Source organism: Aethalodelphis obliquidens, unplaced genomic scaffold (genome assembly GCF_003676395.1).
Source record: "Aethalodelphis obliquidens isolate GAN/ISIS:26980383/991018 unplaced genomic scaffold, ASM367639v1 scaffold47, whole genome shotgun sequence".
In the NCBI taxonomy this organism is placed as follows: domain Eukaryota; kingdom Metazoa; phylum Chordata; class Mammalia; order Artiodactyla; family Delphinidae; genus Aethalodelphis; species Aethalodelphis obliquidens.
This window is the reverse complement of record NW_020837991.1, coordinates 10,009,221-10,023,539: the sequence shown is the minus strand read 5'-3', so window position 1 is coordinate 10,023,539 and position 14,319 is coordinate 10,009,221. Positions and strand designations below refer to the sequence as shown.

The 14,319-nt window shown below is 35.9% G+C and overlaps 1 protein-coding gene across 2 annotated transcripts in view; it reads right to left on the bottom strand.

Moving 5' to 3' along the window:
• CUNH2orf76 (chromosome unknown C2orf76 homolog) overlaps nucleotides 1–14,319 on the bottom strand; it is an 85,213-nt gene that overhangs the window by 17,542 nt on the left and 53,352 nt on the right. For both annotated transcript variants that reach the window (XM_027082578.1, XM_027082580.1), the window contains one exon: nucleotides 8,433–8,483. In XM_027082578.1, the coding sequence (XP_026938379.1) occupies nucleotides 8,433–8,483 (51 nt within the window). The remainder of the gene's footprint in view (nucleotides 1–8,432; nucleotides 8,484–14,319) is intronic.

Sequence of the window (14,319 nt, the reverse complement as noted above, 5' to 3'; positions counted from 1 at the left end):
AAACAAAACCCAAAGTTAGCAGATGGAAAGAAATCATAAAGATCAGAGCAGAAATGAATGAAATAGAAACAAAGAAAACAACAGCAAAGATCAATAAAACTGAAGGCTGGTTCTTTGAGAAGATAAACAAAATTAACAAACCATTAGCCAGACTCATGAAGAAAAAGAGAGGACTCAATCAATAAAATTAGAAATGAAAATGGAGAAGTTACAACAGACACCACAGAAATACAAAGCATCCTAAGAGACTACTACAAGCAGTTCTATGCCAATAAAATGGACAATCTGGAAGAAATGCACAAATTCTTAGAAAGGTATAACCTTCCAAGACTGAACCACGACGAAACAGAAAATATGAACAGACCAATCACAAGTAATGAAATTGAAACTGTGATTAAAAATCTTTCAACAAACAAAAGTCCAGGACCAGATGGCTTCACAGGTGAATTCTATCAAACATTTAGAGAAGAGCTAACACCCATCCTTCTCAAACTCTTCCACAAAATTGCAGAGGAAGGAACACTCCCAAACTCATTCTATGAGGCCACCCTGATACCAAAACCAGACAAAGATACTACAAAAGAAGAAAATTACAGACAAATATCACTGATGAATATAGATGCAAAAATCCTCAACAAAATACTAGCAAACAGAATCCAACAGCACATTAAAAGGATCATACACATGATCAAGTGGGATTTATCCCAGGGATGAAAGGATTCTTCAGTATACGCAAATCAATCAATGTGATATACCATATTAACAAATTGAGGAAAGAAAAACCATATGATCAACTCAATAGATGCAGAAAAAGCTTTTGACAAAATTCAACACCGATTTATCATAAAAACTCTCCAGAAAGTGGGCATAGAGGGAACCTACCTCAACATAATAAAGGCCATATATGACAAACCTACAGCAAACATCATTCTCAATGGTGAAAAACTGAAAGCATTTCCTCTAAGATTGGGAATGAGACAAGGATGTCCACTCTCACCACTATTATTCAACACAGTTTTGGAAGTCCTAGCCACGGCAATCAGAGAAGAAAAAGAAATAAAAGGAATCCAAATTGGAAAAGAAGAAGTAAAACTGTCGCTGTTTGCAGGTGACATGATACTATACACAGAGAATCGTAAATATGCCACCAGAAAACTACTAGAGCTAATCAATGAATTTGGTAAAGTTGCAGGATACAAAATAAATGCACAGAAATCTCTTGCATTCCTATACACTAATGATGAAAAATCTGAAAGAGAAATTAAGGAAACACTCCCATTGACCACTGCTACAAAAAGAATAAAATACCTAGGAATAAACCTACCTAGGGAGACAAAAGAACTGTATACAGAAAACTATAAAACACTGATGAAAGAAATTAAAGATGATACCAAGAGATGGAGATATATACCATGTTCTTGGATTGGAAGAATCAATATCGTGAAAATGACTATACTACCCAAAGCAATTTACAGGTTCAATGCAATCCCTATCAAATTACCAATGGCATTTTTTACAGAACTAGAACAAAATATCTTAAAATTTCTATGGAGACACCAAAGACCCCGAATAGCCAAAGCAGTCACGAGGGGAAAAAACGGAGCGGGAGGAATCAGACTCCCTGACTTCAGACTATAATACAAAGCTACAGTAATCAAGACAATATGGTACTGGCACTAAAACAGAAACATAGTTCAATGGAACAAGATAGAAAGCCCAGAGATAAACCCATGCACCTATAGTCAAGTAATCTATGACAAAGGAGGCAAGGATATACAATGGAGAAAAGACAGTCTCTTCAATAAGTGGTGCTGGGATAACTGGACAGCTACAGGTAAAAGAATGAAATTAGAACGCTCCATAACACCATACACAAAAATATACTCAAAATGGATTTGAGACCTACATGTTAGACCGGACTCTATAAAACTCTTATAGGAAAACATAGGAAGAACACTCTTTGACAGAAATCACAGCAAGATCTTTTTTCATCCACCTCCTAGAGTAATGGAAATAAAAACAAAAATAAACAAATGGCACCATATGAAACTTCAAAGCTTTTGCACAGCAAAGGAAACCATAAATAAGACGAAAAGACAACCCTCAGAGAGGGATAAAATATTTGTAAATGATTCAACAGACAAAGGATTAATCTCCCAAATATATAAACAGCTCATGCAGCTCAATATTAAAGAAATAAACAACCCAATGTGAAAATGGGCAGAAGACCTAAGTAGACATTTCTCCAAAGAAGACATACAGATGGCCAAGAAGCACATGAAAAGCTGCTCAACATCACTAATTATTAGAGAAATGAAAATCAAAACTACAATGAGGTATCACCTCACACTGGTCAGAACGGCCATCATCAGAAAACCTACAAACAACAAATGCTGAAGAGGGTGTGGAGAAAAGGGAACCTTCTTGTACTGTTGGTGGGAATGTAAATTGATACAGCCACTATGGAGAACAGTATGGAGGTTCCTTCAAAACTAAAAATAGAATTAACGTATGATCCAACAATCCCACTACTGGGCATATACCCACAGAAAACCATAATTCAAAAAGACACATGCACCCCAATATTCATTGCAGCACTATTTACAATAGCCAGGTCATGGAAGCAACCTAAATGCCCATCGACAGATGAATGGATACAGAAGTTGTGGTACATATATACAATGGAATATTACTCAGCCATAAAAAGGAATGAAATTGGGTCATTTGTTGAGACATGGATGGACCTAGAGACTGTCATATAGAGTGAAGTAAGTCAGAAAGAGTAAAACAAATATCATATATTAACGCATGTATGTGGAACCTAGAAAACTGGTACAGATGAACCGGTTTGCAGGGTAGAAGTTGAGATACAGATGTAGAGAACAAACATATGGACACCAAGGGGGGAAAGCGGTGGGGGGGTGGGGATGGTGGTATGCTGAATTGGGCGATTGTGATTGACATGTATACACTGATGTGTATAAAGCTGATGACTAATAAGAACCTGCTGTATAAAAAAATAAATAAAATAAAATTCAAAAATTAACAAAAAACAATTAATACTAAACTTTCTTTGGGTTATTTGTATGGAAATATGTTAATATGAATGTTTCAGACATTACATGAAATTCCTAAAAATCTTATATGTTCTTGTATAATGTTATAAGTCATAATTCTAGTTATTATTTTAAAATGTATATCTCAGAAATAACTAAATTTCTTTGTCAAATCCATTATTATGAACTTTCATCAAATCTTTAACCGTGGTCATTTTTAAGTCTTTTGTCATTTACAGACAGTTCTGGGTGTACTCTGATGCTTTTTCAAAAATGTTCCTATAAAAGGGTTTCATCTTCAAGGAATTCATGGAAAAGACTCTGACAAGTACAGGTTTCTGGTAACTGACTATACTGCTGAACTGAATGAATAAGCATTTTCAGAACTCTAATGGAAAACTGATGAATTCATAAAAGTGCTAACAAAAGATCAAGATGAAAAAAAAATTAATTACATGGGACTGAGTGAACTGATGAGGATGATTATAATTTTTGTGACTTTCTGTTTGAATAAAAAATATATATCTGTTTAAAAACAACAAACCTTGATTTAACTATGTTCTAATAATACAGAAGAACAGGGTACCTATTCAGTTAAGAACGAGCACCCTGAATTACCCATTATTTTAAATAGTCAACTTTCAATTACCTATTGCAATTTTTAATATAAGGTCAGCCTATTCCCTGGACTATATGTATTATTAAGAAATAAAAATAAATCTAACCTAAGTGAAATACACACACTTAGGATGTAAATATGCCACAACTGCTAAAAATAAGCTTACAATGTACACAAGAAAATAAACAAATGTGACTTGTGAATTATCTATTATACTGAGTTACCTATTACACTCTTTTTTCTCACTGCAAATATATATCAGTTTGTTACTGGAGACTAAAGAAGCCAACAGTAGTTTTTTTTTTTAAACAAAAGGACCTTGCAATCAACTTGCAAAACTGTAGTTTGACCTTGCCAAATGTTAATCATGTTCTATATATTTTGCTAATAAGTCTTTAAATTAGAAATATCTTTGTTCTGATAGGTTCTAGAACCCCACAAGAAGGAGGCCACATTTTTAAGAAATGTGGTGAAGAAAATTTAAGAAATTTTCACCGGATTTTTCTCTCCAACAGAAATTGGTAAGACTTGGGAGGAAGGTAAGAAAGGAGAAATGACAAGCTAGCAAAAGATGTTGTATTAATGTCTCTTTCTTTGTTAAATCATCTCTTTCACTTGTTTTTCCCTCTTAAAAAAATAATCTTCATTATTAACAGAAACAATTTCTGTGGATATTGTTTCCTTAATGCAAATTCCTTGAGGAAAGCAACCTCATAAAAATAAAAACAAGATCTTATGTTTGTGGAGTATGTAATGTGTTCACACGTGCATTGTTTAATCTAATCTCACACAGCCTTAGAAACAAACAGGATTAGCAGTCCCGCACTGCACAACAATCAACATTTACTGCACACATGCACCATGCCTAAACGATAAGGATTTAGAAATAAAACAACATCCCCTGTGCTTTATGAACACACTGTCTGGCCAGGGTAAATCAGTAATAGATGTAGATGCCAATTAAATGGGAGGAAGGGCTCTGAGAAATCTCAGACTCTTGGTGGCCTGGCAGAGAGAACTGGACCTTTGTCCAAGGGCACAGAAATGGCAACTAACAAAAATGAGATCTGAGTCTGTGCCCTTTCCACTCCCCAACACCCAGTGTGTTCAATCCCATAGAGTGTAGCAATACTGCAGGACAAGGACAGGTGAGAAAGTAACACTTCAGCCTTTCTTGTCAAACACAAAGTGGCAGATTGTTAAAGAGCCAAATAAAGACAGTCAGTTGAAATCTATCAAAGCCATGGCGGTTCTCTAATTTCTTCACAGATAAATGTATCATTTTTCCTGTCAATTCATCTGAGTAGTATAGAAATAACAGGACAAGAGAATGTTAATAAGGTAGAATAATATGAGAGGTACATTATCCACTACCATGGAAAAAGAAAAAGAAAAAGGAACAAGGAAGAAAAACAAAATCAACTGGAAAACAATGTTTAAAATGGCAATAAATACCCATCTATCGATAATTACCTTAAATGTCAATGGACTAAATGCTCCAATCAAACGACATAGAGTGAAAGGCTGGATAATAAAACAAGAGCCTACAGTATGCTGCCTACAAGGGACCCACTTTAGGGTGAAGGACACACATAGATTGAAAGTGAGGGGATGGAAAAAGATATTTCATGCATGGAACCATAAAAGACCCAGAACTGCCAAAGCAATCCTGAGGAAAAGGAACAAGGCAGGAGGCATAACCCTTCTAGACTTCAGACAATACTACAAAGCTACAGTAATCAAAACGGTGTGATACTGGTACAGAAACAGACATATGGATCAATGGAACAAAATAGAGAGCCAAGAAATAAACCCACACACCTACAGTCAATTAATCATTGACAAAGTAGGCAAGAATACAAAATGGAAAAAAGTCTCTTCAGCAAGTGGCGCTGGGAAAGTTGGATAGCTGCATGTAAGTCAATGAAGTTAGAACACACCCTCACACCATGTACAAAAATAAACTCAAAATGGCTTAAAGACTTAAACATAAGACAATACACCATAAAACTCCTAGAAGAAAACATTCTCTGACATAAATCATACCAATGTTTTCTTAGGTCAGTCTCCCAAGGCAATAGGCAATAGAAAAATAAACAAATGGGACCTAATCAAACTTACAAGCTTTTGCACAGCAAAGGAAACCAGAAACAAAATGAAAAGACAATCTACAGAATGGGAGAAAATATTTGCAAATGATGCAACCAACAAGGGCTTAATTTCCAAAATATACAAACAGCTCATACAACTCATCAATAAAAAACAAACAACCCAGTGAAAAAAACGGGCGCAAGACCTAAACAGACATTTCTCCAAAGAAGACATACAGATGGCCAATAGGCACATGAAAAGATGCTCAACATCACTAATTATTAGAGAAATGTAAATCAAAACTACAACTAGTACCACCTCACACCGGTCAGAATGGTCATCATTAAAGTCTATAAATAACAAATGCTGGAGAGGGTGTGAAGAAGGGGGAACCCTCCTACACTGTTGGTGGCAATGTAAGTTGGTGCAGCCACTATGGAAAACAGTACGGAGGTTCCTCAAAAAACTAAAAAATAGAACTACCGTATGATCCAACAATCCCACTCCTGGGCATATATCCGGACAAAACTATAATTCAAAAAGATACATTCACCCCTATGTTCATAGCAGCACTATTCACAATAGCCAAGACATGGAAACAACCTAAATGTCTACTGACAGAGGAATGGATAAAGAAGACATGGTACATGTATACAATGGGATACTACTCAACCATAAAAAAGAACGAAACAATGCCATTTGCAGCAACATGGATGCAACTAGAGATTATCACACTAAGTAAGTCAGAAAGAGAAAGACAAATACCATATGATATCACTTATATGTGGAATCTAAAATATGACCCAAATGAACCCTATCTACAAAGCAGAAACAGACTCACAGACATAGAGAACAGACTTGTGGTTGCCAAGGGGGAGCAGTGTGGGGGAGGGATGGACTGAGAGTTTTGGAGTTAGTAGATGCAAACTATTACGTATAGAATGGATGGGCAACAAGGTCTTACTATATTCAATGTACTGGGATAAACCATAATGGAAAAGAATATAAAAAAGAATGTATATATATGTATAACTGAGTCACTCTGCTGCACAGCAGAAATTAACATAACATTGTCAATCAACTATACTTCAATTAAAAAATAAACAAATAAAACAAAAATTTTTTAAAGCTACTTCAGGCAAATGAAAAGGACAAGAAAGCAGAGGTGGAAATACTTATATCAGACAAAATAGACTTTATAACAAAGGCCATAAAGAAAGAAAGGACACTGTATAATGATAAAAGGCTCAATACAAGAAGAGGATTACACTCACTAACATATATGCACCCGGGACTTCCCTGGTGGTCCAGTGGTTAAGAATCCACCTTCCAATGCAAGGGACGCAGGTTTGATCCCTAGTCAGGGAACTAAGATACCACATACTGCGGGTCAACTAAGCCCATGTGCTCTACAGCCTGCGCCCCACCTACTGAGCCCACACGCCACGAGAGAGAAGCCCGCGCACTGCAACAAAGAGCCGATGCAGCCAAATTAATTAATTAATTAATTAATTTTAAAAAACATATAGCACACAATATAGGATCACATAAAAACACAAAACAAATACTAACATACATAAAGGGAAGAAATTGACAGGAATATATTATTTACCACCGTGATGATTAAGTCAGATATTTTGATGATTTCATGATCTAAAACTGATCTTTTAAAATAACTTACATGGAACACAAGTTTGAATACACACCCACACCAGGCAAAAAGGGAAACTATATGTAGCTATGCTAACTTTAAGTGGCATCTGCAGGCTGATTCAAGTTTAAGGTTATATTTCAAGGCATGATACTTTGAAAGCCATGAAAGACGAAAGTGGAGAAGTTTCATATTTAATTAATCATGCTTTTTATTCCTTTCTCTTATTCAATATTTAGTATGTAAATTCTTTAAGTCCAATAAATCAAAGTACTTTCCACTCAGTGTCTTTAACTTCTGCTTGACTACCCCTTGTGACCTCACAATTAGTCTCTGGATATTAAAATGCATACACACGGTGAAGATTGTGATTTCAAAGTATTTTAGGTCAGAAGTTGCTCTACCAAATGGCAGCAGAATTAAAAACCACTCCAAAAATGATCTAGGGTAATAAAAAATTTATGCTTTAAAAATGTCTGCACCAATTAACAGAAATATTTATTAGGTGCATTGTAATTCTCAAGTGAAGTCTCAAATTCAAAGTTTGGTGAGTGGCACTATGCTGAAGGTTAATAACTGTACCATCTTTATAATAAATAATGAAACCCAGCTTCTCGCCTTATTACTACATTTTAAAATCAATAATTGCAACATATAAAATTACTATGTAACATGCTCAAGTTACTGGCATCTAAAATGTTAAACCTCTTCTTATAATTCTAGTCTTTAATCATTTCTTCTTTTCTGATTACCTGACAAAGAAATTCATCTTAAACAGTTTGCCAAACATGCTATTCCTCACAAATAGGAGGAATATACAATTCATACACTTCCCTACACAATTACAATTTAATGATATACTAGAATTCCTATATTTCTAAATAACTTCCATAGTGGTTTTTATATACACAGAGTAAATTCATTTTTGAAAACCAAATTTAAAATTCACATCAATATAAAACTAATGTGAAATTATACTAATATATATCTTAAAAGACTAAGAAAAATTGGTTACCATATTTATAGTTTCTGAATGGTGGTGGCAGGCTGGTCCTCAAAGGGATATCTGTAAGAGAAAGATTATTTTTATTATAAAATATTCAAATAGACATAGTATTAAATGAATTAGCATTTTATTATACAATAGCATCTTATACATTTGAAATATACAGTATGTATGTGCGAGACATTATTATATAGTTGATGTTCATTTAGCACATGAATCTGAGAACCCCTTGGGGGGGTTAAGTTAGTAGTGGAAACCAATGATTTAGAACGATCTTAATACTCTTACCAAATTTCAGACAACCTACCATGTAACAACTCTAACTCAGCAAAGAAAACAGAACAAAAACAAGGTAAAAAAAATTTTTAAACAGTGTCCCAAATAGTAGAATTAGTTTTAAATAATAATTAAACCACAACCCCTACGGAGGGCAATTAAGTAACATATATCAAAATTACATATGCATATACCTTTTGACCTAGCAATTTCACCTGGAGAATTTACCATAGAGGTATATACTTTGCACACTCTTGTGCGTGTGTGTATGAAACGACCATACATACAAAGGTACTAACCGTAGCACTGTTCGCAATGCCTAGAAAAATCCGAATATCCTTCAATGGGGGTACTTGCTAAATAAACTATAATATGCCCAAACAATTAAACATATTTTTCAACTGTAAAAAACAAAAAAGGATGAGGAAGAAGCTCTCTACTAATATGATAAGATCTTCAAGATATGTCAAGAGTAAAGGAGGCATAAGGCAGAGCCTTATTTTTAGTAAGCCACCTTTTAAGTAGAAGGGGGTAAAAATAAGAATATATGTTTGCATTTGCTTATATTTTCATGGGAGGGAGCATGATGCACTGGTCAGATAGAGAGCAGAAGTGGCAAGGAGAGGGGTCTCCCTGGTGGCGCAGTGGTTGAGAATCTGCCTGCCAATGCAGGGGACACGGGTTTGAGCCCTGATCTGGGAAGATCCCACATGCCGCGGAGCAACTAGGCCCGTAAGCCACAATTACTGAGCCTGCGCGTCTGGAGCCTGCGCTGCACAACAAGAGAAGCAGCGACAGTGAGAGGCCCACGCACCACGATGAAGAGTGGCTCCCGCTTGCCGCAACTAGAGAAAGCCCTCGCACAGAAACGAACACCCAACACAGCCATAAATAAATAAATAAATAAATAAAAGAAAAAGGAAGTAGGATAGCTGAATATTAAAAAAAATAAAATAAAAGAAGTGGCAAGGAGACTTCTCACTCTATTCCTTTTTACATTTTGATCTTAAAACCACAGGAATGTGTTATCAAAGAAAACTCTAAAAAATCCCACACATCTGAACTAGGAAAACTGTTTAAGTACATTTACCTTTTAAAGGTCAAATACATACCAACATTAAAATATAATTTATTCATTTATGTTATATGCATTTAAACTACCGACTACCAAATATTCCAGATACAGGGTAAGTAAGAAGTTACCAAGACAAGTCCCCACTCTTGAGAGCACGTGCTCCCTGTGAATCCTGTAAAAAGCTACTGAGTTGGCCAAAAGGTTCTTTTGGTTTTTTCTGTAAGATGGCTCTAGTAGCACTTAGTTGTCTTTAACTTCATTCAAAACAATTTTGTTAGATTGTATTGTGACAGCTGTCATATCAGAGTGCATTTTTTAAAAAACTTATCAAAATTGGTGAATTTTTGTGTAACCATTTTAATACTGAAGATGGAAGAAAAAAAGCAACATTTTCAGCATATTATGCTTTACTATTTCAAGAAAGGTAAAAATGCAAATGAAACGCAAAAAAGAAGACTTGTGCAGTGTATGGAGAAGGTGCTGTGACTGATCGAACTTGTCAGAAGTGGTTTGCGGAGTTTCGTGCTGGAGATTTCTCGCTGGGTGATGCTCCATGGTCGGGTAAACCAGCTGAGGTTGACAGCGATCAAATCGAGACATGAACTGAGAACAATCAATGTTATACCACACAGGAGATAGACGACATACTCAAAACATCCAAATCAAGAGCTGAAAATCATTTGCACCAGCTTGGTTATGTTCATTGCTTTGATGTTTGGGTTCCACATAAGTTAAGCATAAAAAACCTTCTTGACCGTATTTCCATATGTGATTCTCTACTTAAACGTAATGAAAATGTTCCGTTTTTAAAACAAATTGTGATGGGCGATGAAAAGTGGATACTGTACAATAATGTGGAATGGAAGAGATCTTGGCGCAAGCGAGATGAACCACCACCAACCACACCAGAGGCTGGTCTTCATCCAAAGAAGGTGATGTTGCGTATATGGTAAGATTAGAAGGGAATCCTCTATTATGAGCTTCTTCCAGGAAACCAAACGATTAATTCCAACAAGTACTGCTCCCAACTAGACCAACTGAAAGCAGCACTCGACGAAAAGCATCCAGAACTAGTCAACAGAAAATGCATAATCTTCCATCAGGATAATGCAAGACTACAAGTTTCTTTGATGACCAGGCAAAAACTGTTATAGCTTGGCTGGGAAGTTCTGATTCATCCACCGTACTCACCCAGACACTGTACCTTCAGATTTCCATTTATTTCAGTCTTTACAAAATTCACTTAATGGAAAAAATGTCAATTCCCTGGAAGACTGTAAAAGGCACCAGGAACAGTTCTTCGCTCAAAAAGATAAAAAGTTTTGGGAAGATGGAATCATGAAGTTGCCTGAAAAATGGCAGAAGGTAGTGGAACAAAATGGTGAATACGTTGTTCAATAAAGTTCTTGGTGTAACTGAAAAATGTGTCTTTTATTTTTACTTAAAAACCAAAGGCACTCTTTGGCCAACCCAGTATGTTCACAGCCAGGGCTATGGTCTCACCAGCCGACATTAGAATCACCCAGCCCGCTGTACCAGTAGATCAGACTCACAGCAGGCCAGTCCCAGGCATGTTTAAACACAAGACAAAAACCTGTTGAGATGATTCTTTGACAAACAAAATCACAGGAGGCCAACCAGATGACAGGAGTAAATGAGGCCGGGCAAACAGGAGGGGACTGTGAGGTATGAGCAAGCATCCCGTTAAAGGGGGCTGCAGCCCATACATTCTAATCTGTTGCACTAAAGTCTGGGGGATCAGGTGAATTTTTCTGACTTGAAAATACTGTAGGCCAAAGGAAACCTGTCTGAAGTCCAAATTTGCCTGCCTGACCCCCATCTGAAACGTCTGTCTTAGGCTTAGCAGAGCACAGACCCTCATTTTATCTTTTGTTTCTCACTTACTTATGAATTCTGGGCCAAAGAAGTATTGACTAAACATCGGAAAGGAGAATTAAATTTAATTTATTGCCATTTATATCCCCTGAACTAGACAGCGAAAACCCCTGAAGAAAGGGCTGAGGTACAGAACAGACAGCTCAACGAAACTATTTTCACTTAGAGATGTCTACAGTCAAGACACCAACTCACTGCCTTACGTTCGGTCTAGATTTCTGAGAGGAGAGACAATGACAGAGGCGAACAGGAGCCCCTTTTCTCTTTCTGTCTTTAGATCTCAGGTCAACTGTCACCTCCACAAAGAGGCCTCCCCTGACAGCCCTACTAAAACAGGGGTCTTCTCTCACATTCTTCCCTTCATAACATTTTTTACAATTATAGTTTTGTCTGTTTACTTAGTTTGGTCTCTCTTTCCTATTAATTCATAAATTCCTGGAGATTAAGACACAGTGGCCTGTCTTCCCAAAACCTACGACAGTGCCTGGCACATTACAGGTTAATGAATACTGGTTCCAGTGAGAGCAAGTACTACAGCCTATTTTCTTCATCATGTTGCCAGTACCTAAAAGAGTGCCTGGCACATGGCAGGTGCTCAAAAATATACATGAGTGAATATGTATCGTTTAATCCCTTTAATCGGCAGGTAAGAACCCTGAGGTCTCAGGAAGGCAGGTGGTCAGCACAAAGCATCAAGAACCAGGACTAGAATCCAGCCCTCCCAACTCCCATCTGCTGCACTAAGAAGGGTAGGATAAAGCTGGTATCTTCCGTGGTGGCAAAAGAAAAGATTAGACGTTAAACACATTATGGTGAGAAAAAGGCTTTACATATAAAAATGCTCGAAGAGGAGGAGAAAAAGAACAAACACTTCCTTATGAAAAAGGGTGTTTCCCATTTTGTACCACGACGAATAAGGCTATGAGTATTCATACGTGGACAGACATTTTCATTTCACCTACAAGTGGAATTGGCTGGATTGTATGGTAGGTGCATGTTTAACTTGTTAAGAATTTGCCAAATCATCTTCCAAAGTGGTACCTTTTTAACATTCCCACTAGCAACATATAAGGAGTTCCAGTTCTTCCACATCCTAGCTGAAAACTAGTTTTTAATTTCTAAAATTTTTTCATTTTAGTCATGTTAGTGGGTGTGTTATGCTCTCACTATGGTTTTAATTTGCATTTCACTAAAGACCAGTGATGATGAGTATCACTGAATATGCTTATTTGTCATCCATACATTTTCTTTGATGAAGTGTGTGTTCAAATATTTTGCCCATTTTTAATTAGGTTGTATGTCTTATTACTGAGTGGTAACAGCTTGGTTTCTTTTCTAGTTATTATTATTCTAGACACATTCGCTTATTATCTAGTTATTATTATTCTAGACACATATTCGCTTGTTTATATGTTTTACAAAGTCTTTCCAAGTCTATGGTTTGCCTCTTCATTTTCTTAAGTATATTTTAAAAAGCAAAACTTTTTAATTTTGATGAAGCCTAAGTTTTTTTCTTTTTTGTTTATTGTGCTGTATTAGAAATTTTACCAAAATCAGTCCCTAAGATCTTCTCTTATGTTTTCTTTCAGAAGTTTTATGGTTTCAGCTTTCAAATTCAGGTCTTGAACAAAAATTGTTTTTGTGTATCGTAGGAGGTAAGAGTTGAGTTCATTTACTTGCATATGGATATCCAGTTGTTCCAACACCTTTTTAGAAAGATGACCTCTTCCCCCTAAAATGCCTTGCTCAAAAACCAATTAAACATATACGTGTAGGACTATTTCTGGACTATTTTTCATTGATATATATGTCATCTATATATCAATACCACACGCACTATCTTGCCTGATATAGCATTATAGTAATAAGTCATGAAACCAGATAGTGTTAAGTCTTCCAACTTTTTGTGACTTACTTATATATTTATTTATTTATATATTATAGGTCTTTTTTATTTTCCTTATAATTTCTGAACAAGTTAGAATAACTTGTTTATAAACTTTAGGATAAGTTTGACATTACCTGAAGGAAAAAAGAAAGTCTGTTGAGATTTTCATTGGCATTGGAATCCACACATTATTTTGAGGAGTCATGGTGTCTTAACCATATCGAGTTTTCTGATCTATGAACACAGTCTATCTCTCCATTTACTTAGGTCTTTTAAAATTTCTCTCAGTGATGTTTTGGAGTTTCCAGTGTAAAGTTCTTACAGCTCTATCGAATATACACTAAGTATTTCATATTTTTTGATGCTATTACTCTTTTTCAGTTTCCAACTATATATTGCTAGTAACACAGTTAATTTTTGTATATTGATTTATATCCTTCAACCTTGCTAAGCTCAACTTACTAGTTCCAGTACTGTTTTTATAGACTCCATAGGATTTTCTACATAGATAATCATGTCACCAGTGAATAATGACATTTTCTTTCTTTCTAATGTGGATGCCATTTATTTCTCTTTCTTGTCTTACTGAACTGGCTAGAACCTCCAATGCAGTGTTGAATAGAAGTGATTTCTAAAAAACACCATGCCTGGTTCCTTATAATAGGAGAAAAGCCCTCAGTTTTTCACCATTAAGTATGATGTAGGGTATCAGTTTCTCATAAATATCCTTAATCAGGTAGAGAAAGTTCCCTTCTATTCCT